The sequence below is a fragment of the Hylaeus volcanicus genome, chromosome 7 (assembly GCF_026283585.1).
Source record: "Hylaeus volcanicus isolate JK05 chromosome 7, UHH_iyHylVolc1.0_haploid, whole genome shotgun sequence".
In the NCBI taxonomy this organism is placed as follows: Eukaryota; Metazoa; Arthropoda; class Insecta; order Hymenoptera; family Colletidae; genus Hylaeus; species Hylaeus volcanicus.
This window is the reverse complement of record NC_071982.1, coordinates 18,404,933-18,427,039: the sequence shown is the minus strand read 5'-3', so window position 1 is coordinate 18,427,039 and position 22,107 is coordinate 18,404,933. Positions and strand designations below refer to the sequence as shown.

Here is a 22,107-nt window from a genome sequence, read left to right as displayed (position 1 = left end):
ACAGGCGTAACTATAAATTTAGATAGGAGGTGCAACTGAAAATTGACAGAGACGATGTTGTTGGAAGAAATACAGAAATGCATTGAGGTTTGATTTTTACACATGCACATTAGAAAAGTTTAATGGTTAATGGATATCTGTATCAGGAGGGATGGTCCCTGGGATGCGTCACTGGTCGAACGAAAACCAGTTCACGCTTCATTCCATACCGTGCGAGAATGAACGTTATAGGAGGAAAGAAGGATTGCTGTTGTCGAATCCGAGGGGATAGAGCAAGACGAGGGATAGGGGGGATTACGGATAAGGGAAGAATAGAACGATTTAAGCGTCAAGCACCGTGTTCGAGGAGAGAAACGAATGGTCAAGGAAATACGTGTATGTCGACGCTTCGTCGCCTGAATTTAATGTCGAGTATGGGCAAATAATGGCACGTTTCAACGATACGGCCTAACAAACGAACGAACGTTATGCGGATGACGAATGGGACTCAACGATCGTTTGGCGACACCACCATTCTTGGCTCGTACTCCGCTCGCCTCTTTCTCGCTCGTACAGGTTAGAGATGAGTACAATTTTATTCGAACAATGTAGTCATTCATTCGCAACGTTTATTCGATGGGGCAGTTAAATTTCCATTTGTTCATTGTGAAATATTTCATTCTGTAATTCGAAGACTAGTGTTTATTTAACCAGGAACGAATAGACAGTCGTTTATTCGTTATTTGTTTATCCGAATACAAATGTTGTCTCTGGTATATACACAACTATCTACTTATCTACATAATGGTAGATAAGTTTCATCGTCGCGTACTAAACGATCTAAAGAGAAACGGAAAGTTAGTTGCGTGAATTCGAGAGTAAATTAAAGTAAACGTTAACAATGGTTATTTAAAACGCAGTTGTCGCCCAAAATAATGCGTAACGCAAACGACGAAGTTAATAGGAATGAACTAATGCTTCTTGTTCCTAATCTAATCTAAAATTAGACGTATTCGTAAACGTTTTCTCTATCGCTGTTTTATGCGAAATATGTATTATTCCTTGTCGCGATAGTTGCATAGGCATTTAATCGCTAATTATATAAAAACGACACGAACGATGTCTGTGAACATCATGTAACCATTTGAGGAAACATTTCGACATGGCAGAATCGTTGAAGAAACTTTTTTGTTTGTGCAAGCGTACACATAGTATGAATTTAAATAAACTGTGCTCGCAAATACGAAAATACAAATGCCGGTAATATTTTATTCCGCCATTCTAATTGTGTAGTCATATGTCTATACCGGGAGTGTAAGGGTTAAGGCGCGCAAGAACGTCGAGAGTCGCTTATAGCCTCGACACTCTTAAAGTTACGTACCTATAGAAATATCTGCCGCAATCGATCGAAAGAGCGTTGAAAGTAGAAATTGGTGTCAAATAAGGTGGTTAAATAAGAGTATCTAGTTTGAAAGAAGTATGCTATAAACAGTTTGTTGTGACACTGTAACTACCGCTTACTTGTTATGTGGTAATCGATAGCAGTACCGAGGACACAGTAAACGTTTAACATTACAGAGCAATTTTCGTTCAACTTGTCGACTATGATAGGAAATTGAAACATTTCTCCTGGATTTTTTATTTGAAAAATATCACGTTATATATTCCGAAGACGACTACGTCAGCGCATCGCGATCGAGCTTCTTCGATTTGCATCGCAATGCGCTTTGGTACTTTGATCTCCAAAGTTATAAAAACGGGCGTTCGATGTTGGCACGAATTCAATCCAGCGCGTTGAAAAATAATCCTACATCCGCAAAGAGAGGCGGGTTAGAACGCGTGTGTAGCTACCGTTGACGGTTCCAAGGAAATTCGCAACGGAAAGAAAATCTTTTTGGTGTTCAACCGAAACAATGATCCCTCGAGTGATTATAGTCCGTGTAGCTTGACTTTTTCCTCGTTTGCAATCACAATCACTGTTTGTCATTATTGGAGACATTGGATTAATCGCGATCGTTATTGAGCGTTTTATAAATATTAGTAGAACGATAGCAATAAACGGTAGTCCCTCGATAATAGCCGGTCGAGTTAAATTTATCTACCGCAGGCCGACTGAGCTTCGGTAAATATTATCGTTGCTATCGGTAAACAACGATGTTATCGCGACAACTGGTTATGCGGGCTTCCCGAATTTCCAAAACGTGGAACGCTTAACGATGCGATGGACGTCGCAACGTCGAGGATGGGGAATAGCGCGAACACGATTACGCGTTCGACTCGCGTCGATAATAGCGAAGGACACTTGAACCAAGACGGTGTTGTCGATGATCGGCAGGTCTTCGTAGCTTCGATTCTTGATCAGTCCCTCTGTTACGTTTCTTTGCCTCGAATCGAAGAAACTCATTAATTAATCGTTATTACAAAATGAATGTCTAGTATCCTTCAAGATCCTTCCATCAAGATTGCAATAGACGCCTCAATGACCATTAACACGATTCACCTTTACTCCAAGCCTCCTGTCCCCCACTTTTACTCGGTTCAGTTTAAACAAAAGATTCTCTGCTCCATCCCAACGTTCCTGCTCCGCATATCGATAACCTGCGATCCCAATTTTCGACCATTACACGAGGCGCTGTATATAATAGAGTTCTCGCGGTTCAACGATCACAGTGCACCTCGCCTAGAAAGGAAACAGGCTTTCGTCATTCCGCTTTCCACGGTCGTTCAATTATTCAAGGGGGGCTATCTTGTCTTTGGTCCGTGCGCTAGTCACGACGGACAAGTGTAATGGAATATTAACTTGTCGTAATTTGAATTCAATCCGACGCGGCGGTATCGTCGTAACCCGGATCTACAAGTTGGAGATTCTGACTGATTGCGACGGAGAGGGATGAAGAGGGTCGCGAGGGGACAAAGCAGGCCGTGGAGAAGCCATTATACATTTATTTATTTCGATAAACGAAAATGAACCTTTGGTAGGCACGAGTAACTTAAAATATTTGTATTATTATCGATACCCATCCTGTTTGGCCGATTCTCGAAATGTTCCATTAAACTCGATCTCAAAACACGCGGAGAACTCGTAGCTATTGGACTCGTTATCTGAAAATCTTCAAAAACGATTTTTTGCTGATTTTGAGACTCTACTATCTCCCTAGGGATTCGCGTGTTATTCTAAGCGACGGAAGGACGCGATCGTGGAGAATCGATCTCGTTTAATAGCATAGTTGGAAGAGGAGAAAGCGTGAAAAGCCGCCGGGAGGGGACGAACGTTAAATAGTTTAGTCTTTCTCACGCGGTTGACGCCGTCTACGACGTCGACGCCGACACCGACGCGATTGGACCAGGGCCAAATGCCACCGGTAAAATTAATCGTTCCCTGACACGAATTCCCCTCTAAGTGGGAATACCAATTTGTAGTCGAGGAATAGCGATTCGATGGGACTGGTAGCTAACAGTTAATATTCGATTGGATGGAGAGGAGACAGGCGTTGGAAGGTTGTTTCTAGCTTGACGTTTCTAATGATGCCTCTTCTCAATCATTGTTAACGGTACAAAGTATGATTCGACGATAGGACTGCAAGAAGATGCCGGGTCGCTATTGACCCATAGGGAAATTACAGATGCTACGTTAAAGTTTATCTTCTGAATTTTGTCTGAATAATTTAAGCCGCATTTCCGAACCATTCTTTTCGAATAAAGCGGAACGATCGGACGTTGCAACGCGGCTGAAAGGTGGTGTCTTCTGATTGCAGGTCGAAACTACGGCGACGAGCAGAGGTACCGTCGTCGTTTTAGCGTCAAGTCGGAAGGAGAAACCGCGTTTGGTGGCTGGCGCTTCGTGAAAGGAGACCGAGGGAGGATCTAGGAGACGGAATCACGGAATTGCTATGTTGGTCTCGCTCCCAGGGAAGCACCACGTGGATATCTAGAAAGGAATCGGTGGTTGGCAGTGCGCGAGTGTCCGCGGAAGGGTTGGCAACGACGAACGACGAGAAACGGTAGTGATCGGTGGTGCAAAAGGTGTCGTCGAGCGGACAGAAGAAGAAGACGAAAAGACGGAGGCGTCGGAGGAGGAAGAGGAGGCGGAGACACGACGATATAAGGAACTGGATCGCGGCTCAGCTCGAGGCGGAACAGTAGAGGATACGAGTGGAAGAGGTACGCGCGTTGGCGGAAGTCGAGGGAAGGATCGGTCCCGATAGCAAAGAAAAAGGGCGGATTTCCAGGATTCTATCGCGAATATATCGTCGGTGGAGGGCAGCCGCGAGACAGTAAGTGATGTGTTCGATGGACGAGGCGCGTCTCGCGGGCGGTGGTCGGGGTAAAACGGACGCGTGTCGCGCGTGGTGCGATTGCTTGAAATCGGTGAGAACAGGCGGGAAGTCGGTGATCAGGCTGGCGGGCGCCGGGGAAACGTTTCAAAGGGCATGGCGACCACGCCACTAGGCGGTCGCCTCCCTAACGTAAACCGCAAAGGACCATCTCCGTTCGTCGGTGGTGGTGGTGGCAACAGCGTTAATTACGGTAACGGCAACAACAGTAACAGCGGCAACAGCGGCGGCAACAACAACACCGGCGGCAGCAGCAGCCATAACAACAACAATAATCACAGCAGCAAGAACAACAATCACAACAACAACAACAACGTTGGCCATCGCAACAACAACGTAAGCGGTGGAAACAACGAGAACCGGCCTGTCGACGGCTGCGTGAAAGCCGGCGCGATCGAGTGCAGCGGTAACAACAACAGCAAGCACGGTAACGATCTCGGTAATAACAGCAGCGGTAGCAACAACAGTAACAACAATAATCAGAGCAACGGCAGCGGCAAGCACAACGGCGGACAAGTCGGTGGTAACGAGGGTGGAGGAGGAGGAGGTGGTGGGGCTCGACAGACGTCGAGGAAGCAGGAACGCGGGCAACTAGGAAGGGAACATCGCGAGCATCGGCATCATCACCATCACCATCATCATCACCACCATCATCACCATCATCATCACCATCAAGGTCGGGACAGGTCCTCGTCGTCGTCGTCGTCGTCGTCGTCATCGGGTCGGCAGCGCGATACTAAATCAAGCACGGTGGCTGCAAACACCGATGAGCTGGATCCGGCCGCGACGAATGCGACCAACAACTTTGAGTACGACGACAACGAATGGGACATCGGAATAGGGGATTTGATAATCGACCTTGATGCGGACATTGAGAAGACGAGGGACGAGAAATTGAGCTCAGGGACAGGCATGGCTTCTACGCCTGCCTCGGCAGCATCGGCTTCGAATACCACGAATCATCATCACCATCATCACCATCATCAGCTTCAAAATTCCGCGAACGGTTTAAGCTCCTCGAACTTGTCTTCGTCGGTCGCGTCAGCTGGTCCGAACGGTTGCGGACAATCGTCCAACTCGTCGTCGTCGTTGTCTTCGTCTTCGTCATCGTCTTCGTCGTCGTCGTCCTCCTCGTCCTCATCTTCGTCGACGTCCTCCACGTCGTCTTCCTGCTGCCTGAACTCGTCCGGACGTTCAAACAGCCCCGGGAACGGGAACGGAAGCGTTGTAAGTAGCGCCGGTGGTAACGGTACCGGGAACGCGAACGGTTCCTCGTCGATCGTTACGGGGACGGGTAACAAACAGAGCAACGCCGTCGTGGGTGGCGTTAACGCCGCGCACGGGAATCCCGGTAATCCCGGCAAAATGGCCGTAGAACACTCGGCCACCGTCGACAAAGGCCTCAAAATGAAGATCAAACGTACGAAACCGGGCACCAAGAGCAGCGAGGCCAAACACGAGATCGTTAAGTCGAACGAAATGAACGGGACGGTGTCGTCGCAAGAGTCCGGTAACGGAGGCGGTATGGTTACCTCGAGCGGTTCCTCGTCCGCCACGGGGGGCTCGAATTCCGCGTCGAGCGGCTCGGGGATCGGACAGAACGCTCAAAACACGGATTGCACCGCGGGAACTGGTGGCAGCGGTGGTGGTGTTGGTGTCGGTGGTAGTGGTAGTAGCGTCGGCGGTGGGATTGGCGGCGGCGGTTCCGGTGGTTGCGGTACCGGTGCCGGTAGCGGCGGAACCGGCGGCGTCGGCGGTCCCGGACCCGGCGGCGGCGTACCCGGTGGTGTTGGAAGTGCTGGTGGTAGTGGCAGTGGTGCCGGTGGTCAGTCCTCGTCATCGAACAAATCGAAACCGAGTCATTCGACGGGTTCCGCCGGCGGGACCGGAAGCGCGACCTCTTCGACCGCTGGCTCCAAGAGGGGTTCGAGCGGACATCGTCGGGACAAGGCGAGGGACAAGCACGAGAAACCCCAGAGCAACCACGCGTCGCAGCAGCAGAACAAACCGGAAATGAATGGAACAGCGCGACCTAGCGGCGCTGGCGCTACCAGCGGACAAAGTCAAACCTCGAGCGGACCAGGACCAGGCCCAGGACCAGGGCCAGGGCCTGGATTTGGCGCTGGGAGCGGAGCAGGGGCGGCCGCGCAATCTCAGGGACCGACGGCGGCCGCGACCGCCCCCCAACAGAGTCAGGGACCACCGCCCAGCTCGAGGACAGGATTCTCCGTTTCTCAGGGGCCCAATCCGCCGTCCAGCTCAGCTGCGGCACCCTGTCCGCCCCCAAGTCCGGCTAGCGCCACCGCCGTCGGACCGGCCGCGAAACCCGAGCAAACCAAACTCGCCGCGGTACCCGGTAACGGACCTGCGATCACCACGACGACAGACGACGCTATGGATACCGCGGCCAGTCCTCCGCCTCCCAAGAAACTGAAGACTTCCGCTTCCGAACCAAAGGTAACGCTTCGCAGAACCCTTCCAACATCGAATGCTTCGCTATCGTACCGATCAATCTGTCCTCGGCTTTTCGTTTGCGCTCGCCAGACTGATCCACTCGTCGTTCGGGTAACGTATCGGATATCGATAGAGTTCGTTGCTCCGATTCGCGATTCGAAGTCATCTTTTGGCTCGTCGGCCAGAGTTGAGCAGATTTTATTCCGAACAAAGAATACAAGTTCCAGATTCTATTTGTCTGTATGGTAGTGGTTCTTACGATTGAATCTGGAACTTTTTTCTATGGTTAGAATACAGTTCTCCAACTCTGAATTGATCAACAGTTGTTAAAGCAAAACTGGGCTGACCGAATTTTCAAGCGGTGCCACACGTGCCAACTACTAATGCAAACGTTAGAGATCGTATCTTCCTTGATAAACCAATCAATAATTAAAAGAGTTGTTTCGTAGAAAATGTTTCCGATAAGCTTAACGCATAGTCTTTTAATTTTTGATTCTTATACTTCTAATTCGCATTCCGCTAGCAATACTAACGCTTCAGGCAACTAATTAAACTAAGAATTAAGGCTCAAGCTTCGAGAAAAAAGTTGATAAATTCCACGAAGCACTACTGTACCAAGGTTTTGGGTCTCCCTTATCATACAAATATCTGATCAAATCCTGTATCGAGAGGGATCAAGGTATTTAAAGAAATAGGTAGTCGGGAAGGAAAGCCTCGTTCTCACCGAGCGGTGATCCTATATCCGTGTTCCTCGCTTAATCGAGTGTCAAACGGTTGGGTCGTTTTTTCGACGTGTCGGGTTTAACACGGATGCGAACGGGAAGGGAAGACGCGCAGATCGGCGCGGGCGGGAACGGGTCGGTTGGTCTGGGTCAGGTCTGGGTTAGATGGGTGTCTTTGGTGTCTTTGGTGTCGTCGCCAGTGGTTCGGACGAAATTGGGATGGTCGAGGACGCGGGGGTGGCTGATACGAGTTGGAGTCGAGGCTCGGGACTAGGGGCTGTTGGCTTGGAGGACGGAAGCGGCTGGGGGTACGCGAAGGGGGTGAAATCAATACTCTGCGGTCTCCGCCCCCGAGAGTACACGGACGAATACATAGAAACAAACACGAGTGCCGGCGAGACACCATAGTCGACCGCCTGGCCGGTCGGCTGTGGAACTGCGGAACCGTTACCGCTCGCGATCTTACCTTTTCTTTCCTCTTGGCTTCTTCTGTCACCCGTTCGTGTTCGTTTCCCGTATCTTCTTTGCTCGAGAATTCCAAAATGGCTCGGCTTCTTTGCTACAACCCCGCGAACGCTGGCGCCGCGATCCTCGAGCTCACCAACGTGGAAGCCGCGTCGATATCGGAGCTAGAACTCGGAGCTAGAATTTTTCCGTTTTCGAATACCCGCCGAACACGCGTCAAATATCGAACTACGCTGCAATTTAGAATCTTACTCTTCTAATTCTGCGTGCGCATATTTTTCACGGTTAATTGGAATACCGACCGTTATCGGGGTACTCGGTTACGACCGACGCATTTTCACGAAAATTGTTCGGTGTTTCATAATTATATGGGTATCTATGATTTTCATAATTAAATATGGCCGATGGGTCCGTAATTGCTGCAAGAATGCGAAGCCATTTACTTGAAAGCCGTGGTGGGAAGCTTTTAATACTTTACAAAATTTATTACCGAGGTTCTCTAATACTTGTTTTGGGGTATAATTATTGACTGAGTTGTAATTGCTTTCAACGTTTCGACCATATTAGTCGCTGACCCTCTTCGGGCACAATACGTTCGGCGTTAAATGTGTAACTGTATCCCATTGTACTGTATTCATTGTCTTCTTTGAGCGGCCAGTTCCGACGGAAAATTCTCTACCCATGCTCCGCATATTGATCTCTCTTTCCTATCGTTACTCGTCCTGCTTTCGTTCTCTCGCGCCTAGTCAAACTCTTTACATCCAAAAGAGAAAAAAAAACAGAGAATGCCAGGGAAATTATTTTGCAGCCCCCTTTCCTAATTAAACTAAAAAACTTCGGGTTCCCATTAAAATTCATCGAATCTCGTTTCTTTCCTGCTGGACTGTATCGAAAATTGAGTCCCTCGCCAAAGCTGTTTTATGACAATAAAACTCGTTTTTCTTCCCTCACCTTTCGCTTCATCCCCCAGCACTCTGTCCCAGGTTTCATCCCCTGGAACTCTGTCCCTCAGCGAGTGCGTTACGTCGAAACTCGTTGCAGTGCACTGACAGATGGCGCGAAGCCCCGCGTAAATCAATATTCCTACAGTATATATAATATTATGTTTCCACGATGCCTGTTTGTCTGTGCGTGCTCGTTGCGTTATCTACGCGTTTCCACTGGTTGGTCAAATACGGTAATGCCTCGCAGAATGTCCCGATTTTTCCCTCGCATTATGTCCCCGCACTTATTCTCATCATTCGACTGTATTTCATTCGCCCATCGTATTTGCCACTCTTTAACCGTATGTTGTTTTCGTTCGGAAGTTGGCAGCATTTTGTCAAGCAATTGGTCCACGAATGGAACTCGCGGTAAATCGTAAAGTTGTTCAAGGCATTATTTTGGGGTGAAATTGTATAGATTAATCGTTTGTCAAAAGGACCTACCCTCCACAGTTTCAACACCTTGGATGGCTTCACCTCTTAGGATTCTTTTTTAACAATTTAACAATTTTTAACAATTTTCTCTGTAGTATTGCTCCATAAATCTCGACGCGTTCTAGATTCAGGACATTAGGCGAGCCGATTGCTCTACTCTGCCCCGAGTAAACGATCAGCGATTGGTCCAGGGATGAAAAATCATGGAAACGGTGGGAAATGATTTGAACGAATCTAAGAAGCGAGTAACGGCGCAATAAAAGCAGCGACGATTCGTGTGGTATCGTTTAGCTCCCGTCTGGAATAGCCGAATGCACAATATATTGCACGCGACGCGACCTAACTGCGGGCACGCTTGTAATTGTCGCGACTGAATCGAGGCAGTTGTTGTAAATAATGAAATCGTATTTTTGCATTAAATCCAAAGAACCCCGGCGAGGGGAAAAAGCCCCGCAGCCACGGCGCGTCGCGGAAGCGGTAATTACTGTTGCACGAGCCAACGATAATTGTTCTTTGTATCCGTCATCGCTGATTCCATTCCCACGTTTCTCCGCGGTACTTTCGCGATTTCTTCGAATTTTACCATTCGTCCGTCCCTGTTTGATTGTGAACGCTTTAGTCTTTCCTTACTCTTGTACCTGTTATTGAATAGAAGGGGGACGGAAAGGGTACCATTTCCCGTGGTTTAAATTTCTTAAAATTTCAGCATCAGATGCTCTTAGAAACTTTTACTTATTTATTTTGCCGACTCACTCGTAATCTAAACGCAAGGCGTGCAAGTCGTGGGGGTGACCACCTCAACATGATGGACACCCCTCTATATTTAATGAACCCATAGTTACAAGTTTAATTAACACCTAAAGATGGACTTCTGGTACTGTTCGGCTATCACGGACTTCGTTGAACGCGCGTCTGCTCGAATAGAATTCGAATTAGGACGTTTCCCGTTATTCTCGCAAACAGCGGTAATCTTTTTCCGATAACTGTCGGCCGGCGTTGCGCCTAGATCGTCGCGTAGGTGCATAAAAGTACGAATAGGATAAAGTAACGGACGCCCAGCGAGTAAATGCCGGGTAATCGGCAGACTGAAGCAGCGCGTAGGCCGATTAGCGGTTTAAGCGCGGAAATATAAGCGGCTGTATCGTTTGACGGTCGAGTGGCGATAAGAGGACATGGAAGGGAGTAATGGCTGGCCTAGGGAATTACGCTGAGGCTTCGGAGTAGGAGGAAGAACCTTTGGAGGGGATGGAATCGGTATGCGGCGAATAGTGGAGGACAAGAGTCGAAGTCGAAGTCACGTCTGCCAACGATGTCTCGCACGAGTCGGAACTTTGGCTTCGACGGTCTCTTCTCACCTTCGTGAAACGATTTAGATCGACATAACTCGAATGATCATGGAATCCCTCGATATCGATCAGCTGGCGTTGATTAGTCAAGGTCCAACACGTCAATAGTCGTATTTAAAGGGATAAGTCATCCAGGCGAATCTTCATGAATTCTTTGATAACATCTGATTGAAATCAATTTCGTTGAATGGAACGTAGGGTATGAGTTTGAGAAAGAAATGTTAACGATCCCTTTTATTTTTTAGTAAAATAGATTTAGGAGGAGAGAACGATACCCCAACTAAATTGTATAGAGTATTGACTAAGCTGTTGCGCGTCAGTATCTGTTGGCAATGGCTTCATGAATTTATGATGAGAGATAAGGAAATTACACATATCAACGTCCTTCGGCGCGGGGAAATATTTTCAAAACACTCGTTTCGAAAACAAGTTCAACCTTCGTTATCAGAAAAGGAGCGTAGTATTTAACTAAGGATTTTATACCCCGTTACAAATGCAAATGCAAGTTTTTCAATGTTCCCACAACCGCGAGGTATCATTACCCGTCCATATCGCGTTGACTGAAATTTTATGCTATCCAGCGAAATAATTGCCAAGCGTTAACAATTAATCGCGATGACTAATTATACGCTCGATAATCATAAGGATTACGTCGTGGCCAACGCTGCCGTCTTGCCAGGTGATCGACCGTCTCGTGGGATCATGGCACCTGGCGTGATCTACCCCAGCGTTGGCACCTGTAGTTTGTCGCTTTCGTTGGAGCAGATTGCCAACAAACGCCAGCTTTTCTTCGAATTGGCTGGCTTAACTGCAGCTCTAGTTGGAAAGAGTTTGCAGCGTAGAAGACTTCCTAGATAAACATATATTAACGTAGACTGACGTTAACCTGTATTGGAAGGTATGCGAATCTTTCACAGAAAGCCAGCTGCACTATCCAGAGACTTTTGTTTTTATTTATTTACTTCAATGAACGGAAATAACACATTATCACGATGGTTAGGTCTGGGTTGTAGTAGTTGAGGTTATTAACGTGACATTGTCCCAGTTCTTGCAAATTTTGCGGTTTAGTTCAATTCTTTATGGCTTCCACTCCGTTATGAGTGGTTTTATTATTTAAATTAAATGGTAGGTTTGATGCTTTCAAGTGTATACATGTTATATACATGCTTATTCATGTACATATTTGTAACGAAAAGTTCATTTGGTAATATCAAGAATAAATTTTGTTGTCCATAATAGAAGTTCTCCGTATTAATTAAGTAGACACTGAGATTAGAAAGCGTATGAATGGCCAAGCCTATGGCCAGGTAGCTAAAATATTTAGAACGTCCTCGCACCTCGTCGTCTTGGTTCTCCACGCGTCTCGAGGGTTTTCCGCGTTGACAAGCCGCGCGATCCGTCGTCGGATCGATCCACGGAAACGCAGCCAAGACGCGGAGGATCTTATCGATTGCTCGTTGAAGGTGCAGCTCGCATAAATCATGCTTATCGCGATGAAAATTATGCGGCGCGAAGTACGTCGCGTGACAACGCGACTCGAGCGAGGTACGCTTATTAGACTGGTATACACGCGCGCACGCGACTACCACGCTTATGCGAACGATTGCACGTGCGCTCGGGTAAACGATCAATTTGTTCCTTACACGAATTTCATCGTTCTTGGGCAGGTTGGTCATTTCAGGTACAAAAAATCCATTTCTTTCTTTTCCTTCTACGTTCGTGGAGGTTACAAAAAATCAGGTGTACTTTTATAGTAGATATCGCTGAGCTAAAAAAAGCATCAGCTTTTTATCATCAATCCTGTTTAAATTCTTTTAGGCTACTGAAAAGTGCAGCTTAAACGAAGAGTAAAGAAAAGAATTTAGGTATATTAATGAAAGCTATACGCGTGCCAATTTTTATAACGAAACCGATAAAGAAATCGCAGTTTCCAGCTAAGAGCACCAGACTGCCTCTCGTCTCTCTTCCAAGAATATCGCGGAAATCTTGCGGCGAGTGACTCGCGTTAACGTCGACTTTGCGCGTTTAAATTGTACTGCAAGGTCTGAGTCGGTCGTGATTCGCGATAGGTGTTCATCTTGCCCGCAAAGGAAACGGAAAATTCGAGGCCAGAAATGGAGTGGAAGGATAAACTCGCATTTTTCTCGTCCCCTCTGGTTCGCGGTCGTTTCGCAGATATATTATTCATGGGAAGAAACATGACGTGCCGCGCGGCCTTTCTCCATTGAAACAACGCCGATGACAGTGTCTCTCAAATTCTTTTATCGTGCGAAGGAAATCGATGCACTTCCAAATTCGTTATCATAATTCTTTTATCGTGATTAAATCGAACAATTGGAAGTAGGGTCGTAAATGGTCACATTTAATATAAATGCCTGAGAAGGATAGCATGTAATAATCAATGGTAATAAACACTTAAAATTTCGAGTAGCACGCCGAGTGCAATTCGCACGATCGATGTGTTTCATCCTAGTCGAGTTAATTATTCAGGAAATCGTTCAGAAAGTCCGTGAAAGGCCCACAAAACGGTGAAATCATAAAACCGCTGCTACAGAGGAGCACCAACTGACTTGTTTCGTAATAACTTTACTGTTAGTTCCATGGCGAGCGGTGTATTAGCCGTTGTTCCCCCGTGCCAACGGTCTTATGGTATCTCGGTTTTACTAGACCTTTCACAGACTTTCTAAACGATTTCCTGAATAATTAATTTGAAAATAGACCGGCATCCGCGGAAGTCGAAGATGAAACGTATCGATCGAGCGAGTCGTCCGAACATTCGGTCTTCGTTGAAGCAGAGTAAGTGAAAGATACACAATACTTCCCGAGAAAAAGTTTCTATATAACATAAGTAGAACATAAAGGAAACTATATGGTAGATTAAAAGCCGTGTTACGAGAATGAAAGTTAATGGACAGGATATCCAGAGTCCAGATAAGCGTTAAAGGGAGATTTATGTTAACTTGTCGAATCGTGGGCTCGCTACGCGGCGATCGAGTACTTTTTACAGGAGAGTAAAGGTCTTTTAACCGCGAAATTTATGTTCTCATTTTTCCTCGCGATCGTCGCGCAACCCGTACTTACCGTTGCCTCGAAAAAATGATTGACGACAAACCACGAGCGAATGCGGAGACAGATGGATGCCGAGAGAGTGACAGAGAAGGAGTCACACGACAGTGAAAGTATGTCACAGCCTCGAGGAAGCGCGTCCTCGAAGTTATCGGTTTTGCTAATCGACGAAAAAGAGAGGGCACCGCGAAATTCGACGGCACGATCCCTGCTTTTTTTCATCTGCTCTTTTTCGAGCCACGGATCAAACGTTCACGTTTCACGCCAAATTTCACCCTTGAAAAGCAGAAGTTGTCCAGCACCAGTGCGTCTCAACCTTTCTAGCTGTTTCTCGACGCAACGATTCCAACTTCTACTGGACACTAAGTACATGAAAATTTTCTGATTGCAGGACATGTCCGACGTGTGCGTTGGGACCAGCGTGGGGACCATAACCGAGCCAGAATGTTTAGGACCTTGCGAGCCCGGTACGTCCGTGACTCTCGAGGGGATCGTTTGGCACGAAACCGAAGGAGGTGAGTTTTAAGCGACACGTGGTGTATCGCGAAACGATCTTGCCATCGAGCCTGCGTCGTCGTACACGACACGTGATAGCGACGATGCGCAACACGAGCTCCAAGACTAATGGAGAGCATCGTGGAACTCGACGTAGATGAAAAACGAATGTCGAACGGCTGGCATACAGGCGAATAAGGTAGCTTGTCGGACAGCTATCGAAAGTAATATTGCCGTGGTCGTGGCTCGTCGACGCGTTAGAAATACGCCAGCATTCTTCTCCTTCGTTTCCACTCCTGCTTCCTGCGTTTTCCTTCCTACAGTTCAGAGATTATAGCGACGCATAGTAGTCCTTGCGATTTGACTTGGATCAAAAAATAATTCCAGTAAACTGTACATAAGTTTCCTTTGCTTAATTATGCCAAGAGTTTAAGGAAGCCAAGGACCACCGTACCCCAGCACCAATCTCTTAAGGAACGACTCTGTCTTTCCCGCGTGCTCAGAGCGATCGGTTTTGGTTGCAGGTGTGCTGGTGGTGAACGTAACGTGGCGAGGGAAGACGTACGTGGGCACGTTGCTGGATTGCACCCGTCACGACTGGGCGCCGCCGAGGTTCTGCGACTCCCCGACGAGCGATTTAGACGCTCGGACGCCGAAAGGACGCGGCAAGCGCGGCCGAGCAGCGGCGAACGCTACTCCTGGCAACGACTTGAGTAACTTCACGGAAACGAGGAGCTCGGTGCACAGCAAGTTGAGGAACGGAGGAGCGAAAGGACGCCGCGGAGCCCAAGGTTCGCCCGCGGCGAGTCCAAGTCCCGCAGCGTTCGTCCCTCCGCGGCCAGATCCAGCAGCGAAGCGGAAATCCCGTGGTCCGGAAGAGGAGGACAAGAACAAGAGACGCGCCCCGCCGCCGACGCCCCCGAGCGGATCCCCGCCGGCGAGTCCGGTGTTTCTCGAGTGTCCGGAACCGAATTGCAACAAAAAGTACAAACACATCAACGGACTGAAGTACCATCAGAGCCACGCGCACGGCTCCGCGGACGACGACGATACGAAGGAAGGTATCACGAGCATGTCCGAGAACGACGAGAGCAACATCGAGGCACCTAGTCCGGCGACGCCGGTCAAGTCGCCGGCAGACAAACCCGAGGGGACGCCTCTCAGGTCAGCCAGCCCCCAGACGACCAATCTACCACCCGAGACGCCTCCTCCGCCTTCGAGGGTCGCGTCGCCAGGGATAGAACCCACAGCGACTGTTCTCGCCTCCGACAAGAGCATCGTGAAACCAGGCGTGCTCAGATTCGGACAGGAAGACCTGCCCGCTCCGCCGTCGTCGATGCCCACCTCTGCGAGGCAACAGTCCGTGCAGCAGCAGCAGCAGCAGCAGCAACAGCAACAACAACAGAATCAATCTTCGTTGAGCTGTTCAAACTCGCCGCAGTGCCCAAGCCCTCGACCCAGTCAGTCGCCGAGGCCTGTCCCGTCGCCTCATCCGAGCGCTGGCATCCCCCAGCCGTTGAACATCCCCCAACCGCCTCAGCCGTCCCAAATGTCGCAGCACCAACAACAGAACCCCCTTTTGCAACAGAGCCAACAGGCGTTGCAATCCGGGCAGCCGTCGTCCGCGCAGCAGCTTCAGTCGAGCCAACAATCTCAGCAGCTGCAATCGGCCGTTCAGCAACAACAGCAGCAGCTTTCGTCCGCGCATCAGCTCTCTGTGCAACACTCGCTGTCGGCGCAGCTCGGTCAACCGACGCCTGCCCACGTGGTACAGCAGCCCGGATTACAGCAGCAACAGCAGCCCACGGGCTTGCAGAGTATCGCCAGCCAACATCCGGGTCTTCAAGGGCTTGGCGGTCAGGTGTCGCAGCAGGCAACGGGTTTGCAAGCGGCGCCGCCTCCGCAACCCGGCCATCCCAGCCAGGGTGTGCAATCGCATTTACAGCCGTACCAGAGCGTCTCGTTGCACGCGAAAATGCCGCAGTTCAAGGTTAAACCTACGGCAGCCCTCATGCCCGAGCAGGACAAGAGCAAAGATCCGCGAGCGTCGAAGCCGCAGGGTTACAAGAAGAAGTCGAGAAAATCGCCCGGTGGCAGCCCTCATCCGTCGCCGTTGGAGGCGCCCATCGTCGACTCCGCCAGGGAGGACGTTCAGAGTCCCGCCTATTCGGACATATCCGACGACGCCGCGCCCGTCCTTGAGGCGGAGCCTACCGACAAGTCCAAGCAGAGCCAAGAGAAAGATGGCAAGGCTACCGCGGCTGCTCATCTACCGGCTCATTTCAGCATGTACCCTTACTACGGACAACCGCCTTACCTGGTGCCGAGCGTTCAAGAGAGCAAGCCTGTCGATCAGAAGCCCACCGATCTCGTCCCGAAGCAAGAGATGAAGCCGCTGAATATACCGCAGATGCCGACGATGGCCAGCTTGCAGAGCGTGGTGGCGGAGAAGGAGAAGAAGGAGCTGAGTCAATCGGTGCCGCAACCGCAGCAGCAACCCCATTATTACGGTGGTTACGGTGGTTACATGCCGCCGGGTTATCCGTATCAACCACCGCAGTCGGTTTCGCAGCAACAACAACAACAGCAGCAGCAACAACAACAGCAGAACCAGCAGGCGCAGGAGCAAGAAATGCACGAGCAAAAGCCGAAGATCAAGCAAGAGCCGCAGTCGCAGCAGGTCAGCTTGAAGGACAAGCAGCACGAGAATCACCAGATATTGAAGGAGAGCATCGAGATGAAGAGTCAGATGAGCCCGTACCACGTTTACCATAGTTCTCAGAGTCAAAGGGCGGCGCCACCGCCGCCGCCACCCGGTCCGATGCAGGACGATCGAAGGTATTACCTGTATCCTGGCGATCAGAGGCGAAAGGAAGAGTCGAGCAAGCAGAGTCAGCAAGCGAAACCGCCGCCACCGAGTCCGAAGCATCAGCCGAAGCAGGAGAAGCCGCAAGACCTTGGAAAGAACGAGGATTCGAAGATCAAGCAGGAGGGCGTCAAGCCTACGATGGAGACTCAGGGCCCGCCGCCGCCTACATCGCAATACGCCTACATTCATCCGAGTTACATGCAGCCGCAGCACTACGGCGCGCTGCCGTTCGACCCTAGCCATCCCGTTTATCGGGGACTCAGTCCGATGCTGGTCCCTGGACCGTACTCCGGTAATCCGTACCTCCATCAGCTGCCGAGGTATCACGCGCCGGAGGATCTGAGCAGGCCACCCGCAGGGAAAGCCTTGGATCTGCTTCAGCACCATGCCAATCAGTATTATTCGGCGCACAAGATACACGAGCTCCAGGAGCGTGCGCTCAAGTCCCCGACCCCGAAAACGTCCGCGGCCTCGGCGAGTCCGTCGTCGGCAGGGCCCACGCCTTCGCGACCACCTAGCGGGCCTCCTAGCTCGGTAGGAGGCGCGGGAGGAGGCGCAGGCCCAGGTCCACCGCAGCAACAAGGCCAGCAGTCCGCCAGCAAGCAGCAGAATCAACCCGGTGGCCAGCAACCTCAGCAACAGTCGCCCGTCGACGCTGGGACCGGGACCTTGCCGAAAGACAATAGATCGCCGCCTCCCCAACGACACGTGCATACCCATCATCACACGCATGTGGGCCTAGGCTATCCCCTCCTCACCGGACAATACCCCGCTCCTTACGGAGGTAAGCCTCTCGTCAGGCCCTGACAGTAAGGCTCCCGGCACGACCCGATCGCGTCGCGGACCAACTCGAGACTTTAACTTTGACTCCTGGTCGAAGGGAACCAATGATCGCTGCCGCTCCCGCCCCCCGATCCCGCACTAGCACGCACATCCTTCTCGTTCTCGTTCCCTCTTCGAAGTTGTCGTCCCACGAGAAGGTCGATGAGAAGTTTCGAGGAACACGAGGACACTGGCGTCGTTCTGGCGGAATTGTCTCGTTGTTACACCCCCTGGGATTAGGCTCCCGGACGATTCTACACGATTTTAGCGTAACGATCGATGACGATCCCGAACGCAAACTCGTCTAATCCGTTTATGTAAGTCTGATCGTTTAATCCACTGGTTCTTACCTACCAAGCTAATCGCACTGTGTTGCGACTGTCTGGCGATAAATTAGAGGAGGCGGAGGCTGGAAGACGATTCTTAATCTTTATGGTCTGGGGCGCTATTTAGACGAGGGAAACGTGCCACAGTTTTTAATTGTGAATGATTAGAGTATTGATTTTGGGTGATACATATTTTCTATTTAAAAAATCACAAAGCAGACTGTAATGAATTTTGTCAATGTAATATCAGTGGTTGGAAGTAACCGTAATGTCAGATTTTGCTCTCTAAACAGCGCTACGAGCCCAGAAATTCGAAGAGTCTGCTTCTAACCTCTGCTGCGAACTGGAAAAGAGTAAGAACCATTGGCACACTCGTACGTACACCATATTGGTGCATGCGGAATACGAAGGTAAATCCCAAGTCGAGAAGAACGAGAAAGATGTTGCGACAGACCTTCTTCCCGCGACTCCACCTCTTCGTCGAGAGGGGAACGTCGAACCCCGCGCGAAATTTATCGTCGAGACGCTTCGGTCGTCTTACGTATCCCCCTTCCTTTTCCCGTTTTTTCTTCGCACTTTTTGTAACGAGAAAACGCTGAATTCGACGCGTCGACGCGGTGCGGGACGTCTCGAGCGAGCAACGATTTCGACGATGAAATGAAACACGTGTAAATAGTTTTTATCGAACGTACAGTTTTGACGATAAACGGTGAAGGACAACGGCGAAATCGCGTATACTGCGTTTAGCTGCGCCAGCGAATTGCGAGAGCTGCATTTTTTAACGAATACACGCGCGATAATAGGTTCGTAACATATATATGTAAATACACGTTTAGACGATTCGTTACTTAATCTACGGACTGAATATTTTGGAGATATCGGAGCGTGTGTACGACAGTTAAGAATAGGTACGTAAGTCGCGTCCTGTCTGCCACGAGGCTCGTAGGATGCATAGTTAGACGTATAGTTCAGACTGTGATAATTGCTAATCGTCGTGCTCGTTTCCGGCACGAGAAGACGACGAGAACCGGTTCGAGTCGGAAGAAATTTCGCGCCTCGCGCCGATTGAGCTCCTGAGGGGTGCTTCTACTAACAGGATACGGGGAACACCCGATAAACTATCTCTATTTGACGACACCCAACCGAAGGGTTGCCAACGAACAGCGAGAGGCATATAAAAATGAATCATGGTAAGAATTTAGTGCTTCTTATTCTTAGAAAGTAATGAAACTGAGAGACGATGGGTAATATGGACCTGTTTGGTAGTTAGTCTGTCGTAAATTGTACATGTATAATATAAATATATAAAATATGATATATCGAGGTAAACATGCTGGCATCTTAACGAATGGTTCATGTTAGACCAGCTACCAAATGACTCGATAGCTATCCTATCGTTCTCTACGTTGCTTATCTCTGAACAACGAGAAAGACTGGATTCTTGCCACTCTCGAATACTTTACCATTTTATCAGGGAAAGGTAGAAAGATCTGAAAGGACGGTTGGCAAATCCTATGCCCATCATCGACGATCGAGACAGCGTCGATCGGGTTCGCGATCGATAGAGCGCACTTTTCAACGTTGAAACGGAGGACGAGCTGGGTAGACGCGATCTCGTCGCCTTTGGTAGTCTTCCACGAGAGTTTTCTTTCGTTTGAGGAAAAGGGCGAACGGCGGAGAAGACGGAGAAAGGCCTTGCGTCGCACAAAAAAAGAAAAACATCAAACACAGCTTTTCTTCCGTTTCTGCATTTCCCCAAGTTTCCTCGCCCGGTCTCGGTGAACGTTCTTTCACCCTTCGACGAATACGACAAGATTCACTCGGAAAGAACTAATATGCCAATCCGAGCACGAATCAGAGTTGGGCAAAGTTTTATTCGAACAATGCATAACGGATGAAATGAAACAGCGATTTAGGTGATCGAATAGTTACCTCGGATACGTTTTTTTCTCGTCGGACATTTGGCGCGTGGTAATTGTCCTGTTTGTTGGTTTTGACAAGGTACAAATCAAACCTCGATAATTCTATGTTTTATTCGACCAGTCCTGAATGGAAGCTCGTGTTTTACTTGTTATTCGACCCTCCAAATAAGAATTTTGCCCATCTCTGGCACGAAACTTACATAGTTGCCACTGCCAGGATGTCCACGGAAATGGAATCCGATCGCGCGTAAACGAAAGTAAAACGCACTTAAAGAAATGTCTTTGAATATCTCCTCGCTACAGGATTTTCCTCTTTACACGATCGTAGTCTATTTAGGAGGTAACCAGACGACGCTCTCGCGAAGAATAGTCTGTTGGCTCGCGTTCGCGTTGTTTATCCGAGGTAAACGAACTCGTCGAGAATTCGAATCTCGTTGCTCGGCTTTTGCTGGTTGCTCGACCATCCCGCGCGATCGGTATTCCGCGATCGGTATTCCGCGATCGAGGAAACGATTGGGAAACGCGTGAAAGAATCATCGTCGAGCAGGATCTGTTTTAGACTTCATACGTCGACCTTTGCACGACTCTTTCCTTCCCCGTCGGACCCTTCCTTCCTGCACAAACATCGCATACAATATTTTTTGGGCGAAGTTTGTCGAATGCCTCAGTGAACAGCCTGTACAAATCAACTCATACACGCAGAGGTTTATCGGAGGTTTACCCGTGGCTTTACTATTCAATCGACGAATTGCATGTTTTCTCTTATTTTTCACTCAGCAGCTTTTAGATAAAGCGATCGCTAACCATACAAAGTAATGAACTTTCCAGTGCACTTGCAATTTTTCACCACATATATTTGTCAATAACTGTGATCCAGTTATCCCACCCACTCAAGCTGAAATTACGATCGAACGAACTGTTTTCTGGGGGCGAGTGGCTCACCCCACATGGCTATCAGAGTGGTAAACATCCCCTAAACCTCGACCGTGTACGAGCATGATGCACGCGAAGGTTTATCAGAGATTTTACCTGGAGGTTTGATCGACCATCTTTCTCACTGATAGAATCGTGGTCGTTGAGACCTGCGGGTAAACCTCCAATTGAGCCGTTCATTGCGAAAGCGGTGTAAGTCCATCTTCCTTTGTATCGAGTATAACGTTAATGTAAAACCATAAGATCGTTCCTGTTCGCAAGTTTACACCATTTTCATAACAAATATTTTCCCCATTCCGTTTAGCAACAGTGGGGCCTTTTTACAAACAACATCGTCGTGTTTCAAAGCTTCCCTTTCAGAAACTCCGTTTAAAAAACGAATGGACTTGCGTCATTTTTAGAACGAACGGCACGATGAATCACCATCGCGTATGGGTCGCCTGTGCCTTTGCTTCTGCGCTAAACGCTTCTCAACCATCGTTCTCCCTTTCCCGTTGCTTCCACTCGCTTTAATTCTTATCCGAAATTACTCGTTCCCCCGCGATACTTGGGCTGGAGTGGCAGGGAATCGTCGACGGCGGTTTTCGAACCGTGAAACTCGCGACGATGGACCTTTTCATCGAACGCTCGCTTTTCGATGGAATTCCGAGGACCTTTCGACGAGAGATGGGCAAAATTCTCGTCTGAACAAAACACAAACCGTTGATTCGCTATTCGCCGAGGAAAAAGTACACTCTGAATTATACGATCAAATTATGTTTGATGAATAGTATAAGAAAAAAATGATGGAACCTTTGGTCGAGTTGAGCATTTCATTTGATATACCTTCGGTACATTTGAGAAATCCAAGAGAGACATTACACTCGTACTAATTTTTCTCGCAACTTTTCCATCCATTTTCCGTTTCCATTATTAATACTGTACATGTGCATTTATAGTCTAGTGTATATATGTCC

The 22,107-nt window shown here is 48.9% G+C and overlaps 1 protein-coding gene across 3 annotated transcripts in view; it reads left to right on the top strand.

Moving 5' to 3' along the window:
• Positions 1–22,107, top strand: part of LOC128879350 (zinc finger protein 608) — a 48,829-nt gene that overhangs the window by 24,524 nt on the left and 2,198 nt on the right. For all 3 annotated transcript variants that reach the window (XM_054128413.1, XM_054128412.1, XM_054128414.1), the window contains exons 2-4: positions 3,735–6,770; positions 14,176–14,299; positions 14,804–17,932. In XM_054128413.1, the coding sequence (XP_053984388.1) occupies positions 4,410–6,770; positions 14,176–14,299; positions 14,804–17,932 (5,614 nt within the window). In that variant the 5' untranslated portion in view covers positions 3,735–4,409. The remainder of the gene's footprint in view (positions 1–3,734; positions 6,771–14,175; positions 14,300–14,803; positions 17,933–22,107) is intronic.